Below are 18,009 nucleotides of genomic sequence, written 5' to 3'. Positions count from 1 at the left end.
TACTTTATTTCCCATACCACCATACTTCGCCACAGCAACGCGTGGCCGGGCACAGCTAGTGCTGTAATAAATAAATAAATAAATAAATAAATAAATCTACATCTTTTCAAGTGTACAGACAGCCAAAACTGATTTGTTGAGGCTGGACTTCTATGTTGTCTGGGAGGGCTTCCCAGAGGCTTAGGGAAAGTTACTATTTTTTTTAAAAAAAAGAATACAGCTAACACACTGGCCTAGCTATCACATTTTGGCTCGGAAACTCAACTGCAGTCCAAAAAGGTAACTCCAGATTCTACAAAAAAAAGTGTGCCAACCACAGAGATAGTATATTTATTTGCCCACTTGTCAATAGGAGTGGAAATTTAAAGGCAGCAACTGTAATGAGGGGATAACTGCTCTGGTTCTTGTGAAAGCTAGCAGCATCTTTGTTAGATCTATTCTATCCATGTAGAGCAGTGGTTCTCAACCTGTGGGTCCCCAGATGTTTTGGTCTTCAACTCCCAGAAATCCTAACAGCTGGTATACTGGCTGGGATTTCTGGGAGTTGTAGGCCAAAACACCTGGGGACCCACAAGTTGAGAACCACTGATGTAGAGGTTTCAGTTAGGATAAAATGGGCTGTGGTGAAATTTCTTCTTACCTCCTAGGGAGGGATGTTGAGTACAACAGGAAAGCAGATAATACGGACTATGACTCTAAAATCAGAGTTTAAATCCCTGCTCAGTCACAGAATTCCACTGGATGACTTTGGGCAAGTCCTATTTGTTTTCTGCTTCTTGGCAGGGGGTTGGACTGGATGGCCCATGCAGTCTCTTCCAACTCTATGATTCTATGATTCTATTTTCTCTCAGTCTTAGAGCAAATTAAAGACAAATGACCTCTAAACAAAGCTTGCCAAGAAACTTATATAACACTATGAAACATGTATTTTGATACATATGTGATTTCCTATTAGTTCTATCATAAAAATACAGGAAAAGTTTATTAAAACTGCAAAAACTTTGTTTTTGAGAGACATCCTGCAGCACATTTTGCTACAGTTTTTCAATGAATATCTCGAGTCTCAATTCAACACAGTTTGTAGCAGCAACAAAAATTAAGTTTATGGAGTCTAACAACTACTTTCAAAGTAAATACAGTACAATTAAACAGATCGTGAACATAATTTTTTTGAATTTTGTTACATAGTGTAACAAAAAAGTATAGGTCATGATAAGTTGGAAATGACTTGAAAGCACACAACAGAAACAAATACAATGATGTGCCATCCAGGCTGGGGTAGGTGGGAGTAGCAACTAAAAAGAGTATCCATTATTCAAGTGGTTTGCTTTGGAACTTATGAGCCTAAAACTTCTCAGATTCTGTTGAAAATCGTAGCCATTTCTCTAAACAAAGCATAATTTGGGGTGTTGAATATAGGCTAGTTTAGGTACTGGAACATCTTTGATAGTAACAGAAATCCAGTCGTATAGCTTTAATGTATTCAATCTTTCCAGTGAGTTCAGTGGATAGGTGGGAACAAATGGCACAGGGCTACTTGTACTTGTGATATGTGCAACTCTCATCTCAAAATTATAAGCATTATAACTATATCTCAAAATTATTAATATATATGCATTAATATAAGAGCCACAACTCTGGAAGGCTCAGCTATAAAAACCCACTAAGTGACCTCTGAAAATTTTCCTCTGACTTAGAGGAAGGCAATGGCAAAACCCTTCTGAAGAAATCTTGCAATAGGGTCCATATAAATCAGAGTCAACTTGAAGGCACATGATGAATAATTTTACATTAATATGGCATGTGGGCATACCCTCCTTTCCTTGGATATTCCATTTAGTAAAAGGGAGGCTTGTAAAGAAAACGTCTTAAGTGGCTACAAAAATACACTGATACTTAGGTATTCATTGTAAGGCACTTTTATAAGTCAAAACACTCATTTTCTTCCAGTGATATAAATTCCAATATATTACCTGGTTCTGTTGGACCGATATTTTTCCATTTCCAGAGCGACCATTTTCTGTCTCTTGAAACTGCTAATAAGAATTCATCGTTGGGAGAAAAAGAAAGCTGTGTCACCGTCAGATTGTGGAAAGGTAAGCTCTGTAGCTGCTTCCAAGTTTTAGTGCTCCACAAAATAATGGCTGCATGTTCTTTCTTAGAAGCCTGTAAAATTGAAAACAACAAAAACTGTGAATGAGCAAAGACAATCTTGGAAAAAAACTATATGGGCAGTGAAGAGAGCCCAATTTGTGGTACTCAACTCAGGCAGGGGAAATCTTTGTCTAAATCCCACTGCTGCCTCCAATTGAAGAGACGTGCGCGCATGTGAGAGGGAGGGATGGAGGATGTGTGAATGTATGACAGGGAGGATTTAGTGGATAAGGAAGGATAACAGAACTGATGGGTTTAAATGAGTAGAGATGGTAACTTATATAGGAAAGTACGGTAACTTATATAGATAGGTACGGTAACTGCCACCAACGTGAGGTAACAGGCTTACAGAGAGGCAAGGAGATTGATCTTTGTGAACAATAACAAAATTCAATCTTTATTTGTACATAAGCGTATGGTTCCAATACATAAACGTTTCAGGATCTTAAGTTACAATGTAGTCATTTCTTGAATGGATATATCTTAAATAACTTCTCTTCGAACAGTAAATAAAACACCCGGTCAACTTATATCACCAGCCTTTCTCCTGCGTGAACAATAAGCTGCCGTCCTTAGCTGATTTCCACAGCTCCTAATCTTTCCAAAACCTAACAGCCACTGTCCTTTTTTAAACCCTCACAGCAACTCATTTTTTTAAAAAAGGGAATATACTCTAACTGTCAACTTAGCCACGTCCCCTTTTTCTCCCAAGGGAAGCTGTGTTACCATGGCAACCTACCAAATGCTGCTTCCAGCTAGTTTTCATGTTAGGCTTTTCCTTGCTAATATATAACTCCCTTTTCCCTTAACAAACAAATAAATAAAATCATATCAATAATCTCTGTTTAACACACAACTTCTCTACAGGCAGTAACATCAGTATGGTATAATGGTTGGAGGAAAGGTGAATGGGTTTGTCAGTAGGAATTTTGTTTCTTTCTTCTTCTTTTTTGCATTTGAAAATAACATTGCATTTGTACAAATATTAGAAATCATTGATGTATCACAAACACCAGAATATATTAAAAGCAACACTCAGTAACAAGCAGGAATGTCAGATATATTTCTTCTTACTCATCAGACTTTTAATTTTTATTTATAGCAATAAAAACATAAATGAATATGGGCTTAAATTTAAATGTAACATCTTATAAATGAATTGCATTTAACTTCACGTTTTCCAGTCACATATAAATCCAACATTTCCCTCTTTACTTCCATAAGGAAGCTCCATAGCATTCTCCAACTTTACTTTAAGTGGGAGAAAACAACGTTAACTGGCTTTACCCCATGTTGAGGGTAGGAAGCCCCTGTGTCATGTGGAGGCTCAGGAGCAACTTCTCTCTCACTTAGAGATATATGGCCTGGGTAGAAAGATCCTTAGTCTATCCCAAGAATGTGAATATGTTGGTAAAGTGTTGTATTCCTCTGCATCTTTTCTACTACACCATGTAACATTATTTTTGTCCCTGGGTTAGACATGTCATTTTCTAATTGGTTCTATCATAAATAACAAGGAAAAAACCTAGTAAACTGAAAAAACTTTGTTTTTGCGGGACATCCTGCAGCACATTTTGCTATAGTTTTTCAACGAATATCTCATCAAGTCTCAATAAATTCAACATAGTTGGTGGCAGCCACAAAAACATTTCTGGAGTATAACAACTACTTTAAAAGTAAGTATCACACAATTAAACAGGAATAACACTTTCAAACCAGGAACAGAAAAATTTTCAAATTTTGTTAAACAAGTGTTATTCACTAATAAGGTATAACAGGCATATGACATCCAGTCCTCACATAGGCCTTCTTTTCAAATTTCCCATTTCATAAAACCACCAAAATGTCTATTTAAGATAAAAATGCCTCAACGAAAACATTAGGTATCAAATATTGCTCACATTTCTTCCAAGTTTATTGGAAATGACAACCTTCTTCATGCGCTCTCTAGCAATGTTTATCTATGATCCTGTTGCTTACTGTTTCCTGTATGTATGTTCTGGTCTGCAGCTTCCTTTACGCTATGGTTCCTGAGAGATTATAAAAGGGGCTGCTGACCACATGCTCTCTCTCTCTCTCTCTTTCGCTCTCGTTTTGACTATGTGACCTATTGATAGCTGTTTTGTTATAAGAGCTGGATGGCACAGAGAATTATCTCAAAACTTTCTAAAATGGGACCAATAAGTTTTGTACCTGTGTATGCTGAACACATGAAGGTTGTGAGCAAACCAAATATGTTATTTTTATCAAAGTCTGCTTCATTTTTGTCTCTTGAGTGCATGAAATAAAACAAGTTGTTTTATGGGAGAGTATATATTTTTGGGCATTGAAAAACACTTCTAAAGCTCTGCTGTTTTAAGCACTGGCAAAATCTCTGTTTTCTTAATCTCTCTATTACATGTAATGCCACGGCTTGTAATGCCTGACTTACAAATTTCCATTTCTTGCTATTGCCTTGAAAGAAACAAAATATGTACACCTCTTTCATTCACTATATGAGTTTATTCATTTCAAAGTATTTTTGGTTATAAATGATTCCTAACTCACTTGTCTCCTAGGATTTATCTGCTTTTATCATCCTTATAAAGTGTGCCACTCAAAATAAAATTAATTAATGTTCCATGTTCTTTACCATGTTCTATGTTCATACTGAAATTTTACAAAGTACAAAAATTCCCTTTGGAATGAGAGTGATTTTAATAGTATTCATTCTCCCCATTAAGAACAAACTGTATTTTTGATGCCTGTATTATAGCTTACTAGCTGTGCCCGGCCACGCGTTGCTGTGGCGAAGTATGGTGGTATGGGAAATAAAGTATTGAGGAATTGGTGGTAGTTAAGGTAAAGGGTAAACGTTTTCCCTGACATTAAGTCCAGTCGTGTCTGACTCTGGGGGTTGGTGCTCATCTCCATTTCTAAGCCAAAGAGCCAGCGTTGTCCGTGGACTCCTCCAAGGTCATGTGGGATGACTGCATGGAATGGCATTACCTTCCCGCTGGAACAGTACCTATTGATGCACTCACATTTGCATGTTTTTGAACTTCTGGGTTGGCAGAAGCTGGGGCTAACAGTGGGGGCTCTCTCCGCTCCCCCAATTCAAACCTGCAGCCTTTAATCAGTTTTTCCTGAATCCCTTCTTATTATCCAACATATTCACTTATCCTGCCGGCCTGTTTATGTTGGATAAGTGAGACTCTACTGCATATTGATAATCTTATATTATCTGTTTAGAACTGGATTATATGAGGCCCCTTCTTCACAGCTGTATAAAATGCACACTGAAGTGGATTATATGGTAGTGTGGAGTCAAGATAATCCAGTGCAAAGCAGATAATATAAGATTATAAATGGGTTATATAGCTGTGTGGAAGGGCCTTGAGTCTACACTGCCATATAATCCAGTGCAAATAAGATAATCTGTGGAAGAGGCCTAAGTGAGGCCTAAATCTGCCTGTCCCCTAACTGAACCCTGGCTGTCCCTTGGCTGAGTTGGTTGCTAGGAGACCAAATGGGCAGAGATTAGCCCTCTAAACCGGCAGCAATTGGATAAAAACAATTATTGCTCTCCCTCTAATTAGGACTTTATTTTTCTTTCATTTTGTTGTATCAAACTAGAGGCGTGGATGATGGGTTGTGTTGTCAAATTTCGAGGTTGGGGGGCCTGTAGTTTTGTTGTTTTGTGGGTCGCCGTGATGCCATCACTCATTTATATATATAGATTACTGAATGTTGATAGACTGTGGCTTTAAGAGCTTCACATTCTGTTTATGCTACCAGCAGATAGAATTTTGAAATAAAATAGCTTATTTTTGCCCTGGCCTCATAAAACCCCATTTTTGCTCCTCATCCAGTCTTCCAGACTTCAATTGATAATACATATGGGAAATCATCTACAAAATATATCATGGAATCTCCTCTCACATCAGTGTTAAAAATATGCATCTCAACTATGTTTTTAAGACACAAATCTCCACATTTGCTGTTGAAATAAAGATTGTTTCAAGATAGCCAATATACCAAGACAATATGTCTATGCAAATTAGTCTCTGTAGAAGAGGAATTGGAGAAGGCGTGTTTACAGAATTCTCAAATGCATCTGGCTACATTCTGTAGGGTTTTTAGTTTAATCAAGGAGTCAGGAAAAGAAGTAGCCCACCCAGACCATGCTTTTACCGCCCTTACATCTCATGTAGGTCCCTCAAAAGGCACCATTTTATTGCAGGAGTTCAGGAAAATTTTCACCCAAAGCCACCCAAAGAAATTCTACCAAGTGTGGAAATATGCGTAAAAACACCTCACCCATCCCGGATCCTGCCATCCCCCAAAACTCCTACTTCTAATGTCTCTATTTTCAAAATGGTGTCAGGAACTGACATGATGCCACTTCAGGTCACCAATTTGAGAGGCATTTTGACATGCAGAAAAGGGCCCACGGGGTGCCAACAAGAGAGATTTGGCCCATATGTTTTTAGACAGTTTCCCACTTTTGGTTTAATGCAACAGACCTATACTGGTCTTATTAAAGCCACTCAGCACAATTAGGGTAAACCTATCTATCATCCAAATTTTGTACCTTTACTTTTCCTTACCTTGCATGCTGAGGCAATAATAGTTTTGGCTTTATTGCAGGCGACACAAAAAATTTCATAGCCGTGGCCGTACCTAAAATGATCAAGGAATTGAGGTAGTGAAGAGACAAGAAATCCTTAACTGTTAAGTCAGTGGTTCTCAACCTGTGGGTCCCCAGATATTTTGGTCTTCAACTCCCAGAAATCCTAACAGCTGGTAAACACCTGGGGACCCACAGGTTGAGAATCACTGTGTTAAGTCATTCAAAAGTTCAAACTTATATAAATACCAAATAATATTTTCTATACTGATCACAATATACACACATATATCAAGAAAGGGGGTGAATGAACAAAGTTGAGTATCTCTTAGCCAGAATAACAAAATCTCAGTTACCCAAAATCCAAAGAGATAGTGACATTTTGACTTTCTGATGGTACAATATAATAAAAATTATTATTATTATTATTATTATTATTATTATTATTATTATTATTATTATTATTTCTTATAACCCGCCTCCATCTCCCCAAAGGGACTCACAGCAACTTACATGGGGACAAAGCCCTGAGAACAAGCATACAATTAAAACATAGTACAAATTACAAAATTAAATGCGTAAAAGAACAAACAAAATATCTTAAAGTAAAACACACAATTTATCAATTCCAGGATAAAATGGGACTATTCAAGATGCACGGGAGGGGTAGGTTTGTGCAATTATAGATAATAGGACAAGAGTAGAATAAAGTGCTAGAACCGAACAGGAGCAAGTTGGGACTGTACAGAAAAAGTGCAGCTGATTTAAACAAAAGCTCATTGAAACAACCATGTTTTCAAGTCTTTATGGAATATTTCAAGTGTTGGTGCCAGTCCAATTTCCCTGGGGAGAGAGTTCCGTAGCCGGGGGCCACCACCGAGAAGGCCCTCTCCCTCGTTCCCACCAACCACACTTGTGACAATAGTGGAAGTGAGAGAAGAGCCTCTCTGGAAGATCTTAGAGCCTGTGCTGGTTCATAGGGAGAGATGAAATCACGAAGATAAGATATACACAAACCTTGTTTCATGCATACAACTGTTGTCGACAAAATTACCTTTGGGCAACGGTGCCAAGGTGTCTATAAAACATAAATGATATTATTGTGTAGATTTGGGTCCCATCTCCAAGACACCTCATGATGTATATGTCAGTATGAAAATACAAATTATTTCTGGTCCCAAGCATTTTGGATAAAGGATACTCAACTTGTATTCAGTAGTTGCAGGCACTAGCGCAACCTTAACCTCAGGATTCAGCTAGTGGTTCTCAAACTGTGGGTCCCCAGATGTTTTGGCCTGCAACTCCCAGAAATCCTAAAAGCTGGTAAACGAGCTGGGATTTCTAGGAGTTTTAGGCCAAAACATTTGGGGACCCACAGGCTGAGAACCACTGAGTTAGTACTTGCAAATATTGGCTGAGACAGTGGGCTTTTTACGAGGATTGAATGAAAAGTAATGCCTCCACCTTCGTAACTCCTCAACAGATGGCAGTACTGGTATGCGGCAGGTACTGGCTTGTTCAGTAGACTCTCCTCTACATTTCCATTTGGCAAGAAGCCTTAGCATTGAACAGTTGGGTTGTTAAAGTGCAAAATATGGAACTCTGCGCAGATGGTCAGTCAATGTGACTTAAGTAAAGTGCAGTCATTGAATTCTTGACAGCAGAAGGTGTTACCCCAAAGGAGATTCATCAGAGAATGCAAGCTATTTATGGTGATTGTGTTGATGTGAGTACTGTGTGTCATTGGGCGAGTAAGTTTAAAGATGTTGAGGTGGGAGTTGGACGTCCTGTGACAGAAACCACAGAGTTTCACAAGCAAAAGGTTGACAGATTGATTCACCCAGATTCACTTCGTATCACCCAGAGAGAAATTTCAAGCATAATCGGCATTTCACAAGAACGTGTGGGTCACATAATTGCTTTGCTTGGCTATCAGAAGATCTGTGCATGATGGGTACTGTGAGACACTGGTTTCCGAAACAGAGTTTCTGACGGCTTCAGAAAACTTGTTCATCATTGACAGAAATGTATCTGTAAAGAAGTGTTTTTATTTTGATTTATAGATGTCATGTTTAATTGCGTTTTAAAAGTCATGTTTAACTATGTTTAAAAGGGTAAGTATTAGTTACCAGTGCATGGGGGATGGTAGCCAGCTCAGCATTCTGAGGCAGGTTGCCATAGTAACGAGGGCGGAGCCAACCGCCGTTTGGATGAAAAGGAGGGAATGTTTTAAAAACAGTTTAGTCTGTGATCTGAGTCACAGGGAAGACACTGGTTCCAGGTTAGGGAAACCAGGGAAGCTCAGATCTCTAGTTGTGTCATATTGTGATGACCCATGGGCCTTGTAGTCCTGCTCATGACATTGTGATGCCTGATGAAGAAGAAAACTTGGGTTTTTTACCTTCCCAGTCAGAACTGGATTCTTCTCAGACAGATTCTTCCCAGCCAGATCTGGGAACCTTGCACCTGCAAGAGGATTATGTTCCAGAAGTATGTCAAACAAATACTGAGGCTACATCTCCAGTGTTTTCTCGCCATGAGTTTTGTAAACAACAGAGAGGTTTGGAAGCAGCCTCGCGCAGGAGTGCGAGAATAATTGCTAAGAATTTGCCAATTAAGCCTGCTTTCCATGAGAATCTTTAAGGAGTCAAACATCTGGTCTCAGAGATTAGCTTTCGTTTCTGGTTCCCAGAGAACTGCTCTCGGCGGGAAAGTTAGACTCTATATAGGTGTTTTAACCGCGGAGTAACTTTGCGGAGTCAATTCGTCAGCCTCCGGAGCGAGTTGTGTCTGAACAGCGCGCTCCGCTTCAAGCCTCGTTCCTGCTCAAGCCTTGTCCTTGTTTCCAGCCTTCGCTCCTGTTTCCCAGCCTTTGTTTACCTACGGACCTTGCCTTGTTTCCCAGGACTAAACCTTGCCTTGTTTCACGGATTTTACCAAGTTATTCCACGGACCTTGTTCTTGTTCCTCGTTACCTTGTTCCACGATTCAAGCCTTGTTTTCAAGTATCAAGTTATTTCCTAGCCTTGCTCAAGTTCATGGACTAAAGGACCTTGTCATCTCCCCTCACTTTGCCTGGCAAAGTGAGTGTTTCGGTTATTGGATTACAACTTTGGACCTTAATATTTCATATTGGACATTGTTTCTTTGGACTAACTTTGACCTTTCCTGAAAGGTCTGCTTCTGGACTAACTTTTACATTTGCTTTTACTAACTTTATATATTTCCTTAATAAAGATATTAGATAGAATCTGGCCTCTGCGTATGGTTATTGGTGCTCTGTAGCCTGGGTCGTGACAGTTTGACTCCGCCACCCTAAGCACCAATTAACCTCGGCCAGAATGTCTACCGGAGCCGTACCTGGGCCGAGCGGCCAGCCGATTACCTACACCATCGACAAGGATGAGGTGGACCGAATCCGTGATAAGCTCAATGCACAGGATGGGGAAATAAAGGGTTTGAAGGAACGCGGAATCCGTCTTCCGGCCATGGCGTTGCCAACCAAGTTTACTGGAGAAGCTTCTAAGGTTCATGTTTTCCGTCGCCAATGCCAAGCTTATCTAGAGGCCCGTGATGCCGAGTTTCCCCAGGAAGACATCAAGGTGGCGTGGATTTACAGTCTCCTAGACGGGCCAGCGGCTAACTGGGCGACGGCTCTGTTCGACCAAGCCTCCCCACATCTAAGGTCAGCGCAACATTTCTTGGACCACCTTAAGGCGACCTGGGGAATCGAGGACAATTTGGAGGCAGCCGGGCACAAACTCCGCCGCCTCTTCCAAGGAGACAGACCCATGTCTCAGTACATAGCCGAGTTCCGAGTGCTGGCCCACAACACCGGCTGGAACGATGTTGCCCTCAGAGGACAATTTCGGGAGGGTCTCAACATTGAAATGCTGGAGGAAATCTCCAAGGTGGATCCTCCCCAAACGCTGGAAGCACTCATCGATCAATGTTTACGGGCTGAAGTCATGATTGCCAACAGGAAACAGTGGGTACGAGGCCAGAGCGGTAGAGCTGGGGCAAAACCCCCCGCTCCCGCCAGCGTTCAGCCGCGTCCAGTGTGGAGACCCCCACCACCATCCCCATACCCCAGAGGGAGCGAGGAGGTGCCGATGCAGTTGGGCAATGTGCGTCCCAGATTAGATGCCGCCGAGAAGGCCCGCCGCCAACGCCTAAATCTCTGTTGGTATTGCGGGAATGGGGGCCACTTCGCCAGAGAGTGCCCAGCCAAAGGGAAGCCCGCCGCCCGTCTTGCGGCGGCGTCCTCCACGGAGACGAAGGCGTCTGAGGCGGCTGGCACACAGCCGGCGGGGGAAGACAACGACCGGGCGTAGAGAGGCTCGCCAACCCGGTCAAGAAACCCATTCAAGAGCCGCCAACCGGGGTCCTGTTCCTTCTAGTGGTCACCTTATGGTCAGCAAAAAAGGGACCCGTCATGATCCACGCCATGATAGACTCAGGAGCTACCAACAATTTCATTGATAGAGAGTATGCCGACTCTCTGGGATTACAATATCATGACTTCAAGAATGCCCGTGTGGTGCAAGCCATCGATGGCCGCCCTCTCAAGACGGGCCCCGTAAGCCAGTGGTCGGAACCCACCAGGATGTGGATAAGGGAACATATGGAAGAGATTTCCTTCTTTGTTACTGAGGTTCCCCATTTCCCTGTGATTTTGGGGATTCCATGGCTGACACTTCACGACCCAAGCATCTCCTGGTCCAACAGAGAACTGCAGTTTGCTTCAAAGTACTGCCAAAACCATTGCCTCGTAGCCAAGGTCTGCCATGCCACAGACACCGAGCCCATTATCACCTTGCCAAAGAAGTACTCCGAGTATTGGGATGTATTCAATGAAAAAGAAGCCGAAAAATTACCCCCACATAGACCTTATGACTGTGCCATTGACTTGGTGGAGGGGGCCCCGATCCCGCGAGGGCATCTCTACTCCCTGACTGAACCAGAGCAAGAAGCTCTCAGGGAATTCATAGAGACGAACCTTCGCAAGGGATTCATCAGACCCTCTCAATCCCCAGCCGCCTCCCCAGTGATGTTTGTGAAGAAGAAGTCAGGGGAATTACGCTTGGTGGTGGACTACAGAGCATTGAATAATATCACCAAGCGGAACAGCTATCCCCTGCCCTTAATCTCGGATCTACTAGACCGACTTCGAGGAGCCAAGGTTTACACCAAGCTGGATCTTCGGGGAGCTTACAACTTAGTTCGCATCAGAGAAGGGGACGAGTGGAAGACCGCCTTCCAGACTAAATTCGGATTATTCGAGTCCCGAGTTATGAATTATGGATTATGCGGAGCTCCCGCAACGTTCCAGCATTTTGTCAATGACATTTTCCAGGACTATCTAGATAGGTTCTTGATAATCTACCTGGACGATTTTTTGGTGTTTTCTAGATCACAATCAGAACATGAGAACCACGTCAAAATGGTGTTACAACGACTGCGGGATCATGGACTTTATGCCAAGCTGGAAAAATGCGCTTTTGATCTACAAGAGGTAGATTTCCTTGGATACCGTATCTCGCCTCTAGGGCTCTCCATGGATCCAGCCAAGGTTTCAGCAGTATTGGAATGGCGGGCGCCAACTAACAAGAAGGAGGTGCAGCGATTCTTGGGGTTCGCGAACTATTACCGCAAGTTCATTCCAGATTTTGCCCGCTGGTCTGACCCAATCACTAGCTGCATCCGTGGAAAACAGCCCTTCCGCTGGACTGATCAAGCAGAGAAAGGGTTCCAGCAACTAAAGAAATTATTCACATCCCAGCCAATCCTTCAGCATCCAGATCCTGAAACCCTTTTTGTGGTGCAAGCGGACGCCTCTGATGTGGCAATTGGGGCTGTGCTCCTACAACCGGTGGGAGATCACCTTCATCCTTGTGCCTATTATTCTCGTCAACTAACCGCACCAGAGAAGAACTATACCATTTGGGAAAAAGAACTATTAGCCATAAAGGCAGCTTTTGAAACTTGGAGACATTGGCTAGAAGGGGCCAAATTTCCCATTGAAGTCCACACTGATCATCGGAATCTAGAACATCTAAGAACTGCCCGCAAGCTAAATCAGAGGCAGCAACGTTGGGCTTTATTCTTTGAACGTTTCAACTTCCAGATTCATTATGTGACCCCAGCCCAAACCAAGCAAGCAGACGCCCTGTCACGTAAACCGGAATACGCTGCAGGACGCAAGGAGACCTTTGAATCCCAACTACTACAACCCGAGAACTTTGCCACGCTCACAGTGGGGAACACCAAATCCACTCCCATTGATTCAACTCCCTCTACTCCAGGGCCCATCTGTGCTCAAGAAATCAGGGCTAGTCAGCAAGCAGATGCCTGGGCGCAGGACCAACTTCGTCAGGGTCTGCATTTTCCCTTTTCGCTTAAAGATGGACTGCTTTGCTATAGAAATCATGTTTATATCCCACCCGGACCGGGCAGGGAAAAAGCACTTCGTCTGTGTCATGACTGCAAACCAGCAGGGCATTTCGGACTATTTAAAACCATGCATTTGATCCTAAGAGATTTCTGGTGGCCCAAGATCCGCAAGGATGTGGAAAAATATGTTAACACCTGCCCAGTATGCCAGCGCTCCAAGATAAGAAGGGAGAAGCCCTCAGGGCTTCTACACCCCCTTCCTAACCCATCTCGCCCATGGGAAATAATTTCTGCGGATTTTATCACTGACTTACCACCTTCCTGTGGATTCACCACGATCCTAGTGGTGGTGGACCTTTTCACCAAGTTAGCCCATTTCATTCCCTGTGAAGGTCTTCCCACGGCCCAAGAGACTGCAGATTTATTCCTCCAACATGTTTTCAGACTACATGGATTGCCCAAGAGTTTGGTCACAGACCGTGGATCCCAATTCACCTCTCGTTTCTGGAAGGCACTACAAAAACTATTGGGCATAGACTCTCGTTTATCTTCAGCTCATCATCCCCAAACGGATGGGCAAACGGAGCGCACCAATGCCACTTTGGAACAGTACCTTCGCTGTTATGTAAACTACCAACAGGACAATTGGGCTTCTCTGTTACCACTGTCGGAATTTGCCTACAACAATGGAGTCCAGGCTTCTACAAAAGAAACGCCGTTCTTTGCAAACTACGGCTTCCATCCACGTTTCTTTCCCCCTGTCATTGAAACTTCAGAAGTTCCCGCAGCAGAAGATTGGCTGCAGGAACTCACAGCGGTGCAACAACTTTTGCTCCAGCAACTGGAACAAGCCAAGGAGGACTATAAACGTCACGCGGACAAACATCGCCAGCCGGGCCCCGAAATCAAGGTAGGAGACCGGGTTTTTCTGTCCACTCGCTTTTTGCCCTCCCATCGCCCTTGCCGGAAGTTAGATGCCCGTTTCATTGGCCCCTATCCAGTGGTGGCGCAATTAAACCCCGTGACTTTCAGACTCCAACTTCCGCGTTCAATGCGCATTCACCCAGTGTTTCACCGCTCCCTGCTCCTTCCGGCGGATGGTGTGCGGCCAGATGTAGACCGGCCGGCCCCCGTCCCTATTTTGGTGGATGGGGAGGACGAGTTCGAGGTTCAGGACATTTTGGATTCTCGCTTTCACCGCCGCCGCCTGCAATATCTCATTGACTGGGTGGGTTTTGGCCCTGAGGAACGCTCTTGGGAAGACGCTTCCACAGTTCACGCTCCTGATCTAACCCGTCGCTTCCATCAGACCTATCCCGCCAAGCCACGACCTCGCGCCTCGGGGAGAGAGTCCCAGTTTGGGAGGGGGCTTGAGGAGGGGGATAGTGTGATGACCCATGGGCCTTGTAGTCCTGCTCATGACATTGTGATGCCTGATGAAGAAGAAAACTTGGGTTTTTTACCTTCCCAGTCAGAACTGGATTCTTCTCAGACAGATTCTTCCCAGCCAGATCTGGGAACCTTGCACCTGCAAGAGGATTATGTTCCAGAAGTATGTCAAACAAATACTGAGGCTACATCTCCAGTGTTTTCTCGCCATGAGTTTTGTAAACAACAGAGAGGTTTGGAAGCAGCCTCGCGCAGGAGTGCGAGAATAATTGCTAAGAATTTGCCAATTAAGCCTGCTTTCCATGAGAATCTTTAAGGAGTCAAACATCTGGTCTCAGAGATTAGCTTTCGTTTCTGGTTCCCAGAGAACTGCTCTCGGCGGGAAAGTTAGACTCTATATAGGTGTTTTAACCGCGGAGTAACTTTGCGGAGTCAATTCGTCAGCCTCCGGAGCGAGTTGTGTCTGAACAGCGCGCTCCGCTTCAAGCCTCGTTCCTGCTCAAGCCTTGTCCTTGTTTCCAGCCTTCGCTCCTGTTTCCCAGCCTTTGTTTACCTACGGACCTTGCCTTGTTTCCCAGGACTAAACCTTGCCTTGTTTCACGGATTTTACCAAGTTATTCCACGGACCTTGTTCTTGTTCCTCGTTACTTTGTTCCACGATTCAAGCCTTGTTTTCAAGTATCAAGTTATTTCCTAGCCTTGCTCAAGTTCATGGACTAAAGGACCTTGTCATCTCCCCTCACTTTGCCTGGCAAAGTGAGTGTTTCGGTTATTGGATTACAACTTTGGACCTTAATATTTCATATTGGACATTGTTTCTTTGGACTAACTTTGACCTTTCCTGAAAGGTCTGCTTCTGGACTAACTTTTACATTTGCTTTTACTAACTTTATATATTTCCTTAATAAAGATATTAGATAGAATCTGGCCTCTGCGTATGGTTATTGGTGCTCTGTAGCCTGGGTCGTGACACATATTAAGCAAGTTAAATGACTTGTTTGGGTTTATTCGTAGAGTCTAAGTGGTAAGGGGAAGCAATCCCAGTTAGATCCAAAGTGATCAGTTGATAGCTTTGGTTGTAAGAGAAGAAAAAGGTTTAGACTGCTCAAGGAAAGGAGAAAGTATTTTGAAAGTGGATTCATCATAGGTTATATTTGCAACTGTTGAAGAAAGTTTAGCTCTAAGAAGCAACATTGTAACCACTAAGCTCTGTGCCTGAATAAACTTTTTAGTGTTCTTCAACATCCAAGCCTCTGTCACACATATTCTAAACTAAGTTACGCTACCATCTAAAGTGAATAAGAAGAAGAAAGGGAAAAAAGATTCCTCTCTGTCTGAGATCTCCACAGTATCCAATTAAAGTGAATAGTGGTAGTTAAAGAGCACATTCTAAGGATTATTTCTGCGTTTGATTTATTAAAATATTCCCATCCAAACCCAAGTAACGAAGGTGGAGGCATTACTTTTCATTCAACGCTCATACATTCTCCCTCCGACCCATACAGAGAAGAGGACAAAGTAGTTATGCCACCTTCAGTCCCCATGGACTTGGTCAGGGCTTAACCAACAACTTCAAATACCAAAGTGGAAGTCGCCCATTCATACACCACTCTCTGTCCTGAATGGAAGAAAGCAGGAGAACAAAGGATAATTATGGGGGTTCCCTAACGTATATTAAAGGTAAAGGTAAAGGTTTCCCCTGACGTTAAGTCCAGTCATGTCTGACTCTGGGGGTTGGTGCTCATCTCCATTTCTAAGCCGAAAAGCCAGCGTTGTCCATAGACACCTCCAAGGTCATGTGGCCGGCATGACTGCATGGAGCGCTGTTACCTTCCTGCCGGAGCAGTACCTATTAATCTACTCACGTTGGCATGTTTTCGAACTGCTAGTTTGGCAGAAGCTGGAGCAACAGCGGGCGCTCACTCCTTTCGGTCTGCAAGTTCAGCAGCACAGTGCTTTATTATATTATTAGGGAAGGGTTAAAGCAGTGGTTCTCAACCTGGGGTTCCCAGATGTTTTTGGCCTACAACTACCAGAAACCCCAGACAGTTTACCAGCTGTTAGGATTTCTAGGACTTGAAGGCCAAAAACATCTGGGGACCCCAGGTTGAGAACCACTGGGTTAAAGAGAGAATTATCCAGAATCACCTCTGAGCCTGTGAATGGGGTCTGTGGGTCCAAGATTCCCTGATTTGTTTTAGGGACTGTGTAACTCACTCAAAACAGATCAAACACTGTCCAGCCAGTCAGATAAATCAGTGGCTAATGATACCTTTGTGTTTATAGAGAAGCACAGCATGTAGTTCCCAGTTTACATGGAACAGAAAGATGTTTATCATCTGTCCATTGTACTAGAATTCAACAAGCCATAGGAAGGCCATTTAAATACACTTAAACATACACTTAAAAGAGAGAGAACATCTTAAAATATGCTATAAACTTAATTCACAAAATTGAATGAAAATGTAATGATGCAGATCAGAGGACAAAACTTATCTAGGAAATTGGTACAAGCCTAAATTGGCATATTTAGCAAGAGTCTTTCACTGGTAGATTTTTCACCCCTGAAATTAACAGAATTGGCTGTGAACAACCTTATAGGTAACAAGCTGATATGTTCCTAGTAATAAAAAGCTCAACTGCTCATTCAATTGGCAAGGTCTCCCCGCCCCCCTGCTTTTAGGAACAGCACTAGAAAGTATTTTTTAAGGTTAGAATCAAAATATAACGTGAAGCAACTCTTCCAATCTACCTATTACCTTGAATCATAACATTTAATACTCTAATAAAATAATTTCAGAGTAGAGCCCTGAATACATGGTAATATTTAAAACTATTCAATTTTTTATTGAACTTATGTCCTGCCCTTCTTTCAGAATGGGATACATACAATAATTTAAAAAGAAGCTGCTAAAGCATTAATTTACAAAAATTAAAAAGGAAATAAATATCATTATTATTGTTGTTTTTTCCTAATAAAATATTTTAGTTCATATACTTTAATTTATAGGGAAAACTTTTCAGAAATGCATGTAGAACTGAAATGTCCTATTTTTTAGATTTAGATAATATATAGCCAAATAAACATGTCAGTTAAGATTTTATTTGATTTAAAGCATGGAAAAGGTTCTAGAAAATCCCTACATTGTCATGTATAAAACTGCAGATGGTACAATTTTGATAATGTTGAACAATTTTAGTAGTACACAGGCATGTGTAAACAGGGGCTGATTACAGTTAACCTGTAAAAATCTAATCTCCAGTATATGCGAACAAGATTTAAATCTGCTTTTAATCCAGCTAAAATAGAGCTATTGATATCAACAGAAATATTTAAATAATAACTAACAAGTCCCATTTATTGGTGTAGGTCTATTCCGATTGGCACTACTATATTTGGGTGATTATGATTTTTATTATTATTTATTTGTAATCCACTTTTCTCCCTTGAGCAAGACCCAAAT

At 42.3% G+C, this 18,009-nt stretch overlaps 1 protein-coding gene across 2 annotated transcripts in view; it reads right to left on the bottom strand.

Moving 5' to 3' along the window:
• elp2 (elongator acetyltransferase complex subunit 2) overlaps nt 1-18,009 on the bottom strand; it is a 96,522-nt gene that overhangs the window by 18,143 nt on the left and 60,370 nt on the right. For both annotated transcript variants that reach the window (XM_062980839.1, XM_062980840.1), the window contains 2 exons: nt 6,744-6,816; nt 1,974-2,166 (listed from right to left, as the gene is read on the bottom strand). In XM_062980839.1, coding sequence (XP_062836909.1) covers nt 1,974-2,166; nt 6,744-6,816 — 266 coding nt within the window. The remainder of the gene's footprint in view (nt 1-1,973; nt 2,167-6,743; nt 6,817-18,009) is intronic.

The sequence above is a fragment of the Anolis carolinensis genome, chromosome 4 (assembly GCF_035594765.1).
Source record: "Anolis carolinensis isolate JA03-04 chromosome 4, rAnoCar3.1.pri, whole genome shotgun sequence".
NCBI lineage: Eukaryota > Metazoa > Chordata > Lepidosauria > Squamata > Dactyloidae > Anolis > Anolis carolinensis.
This window is presented reverse-complemented; position numbering and strand designations above follow the sequence as displayed.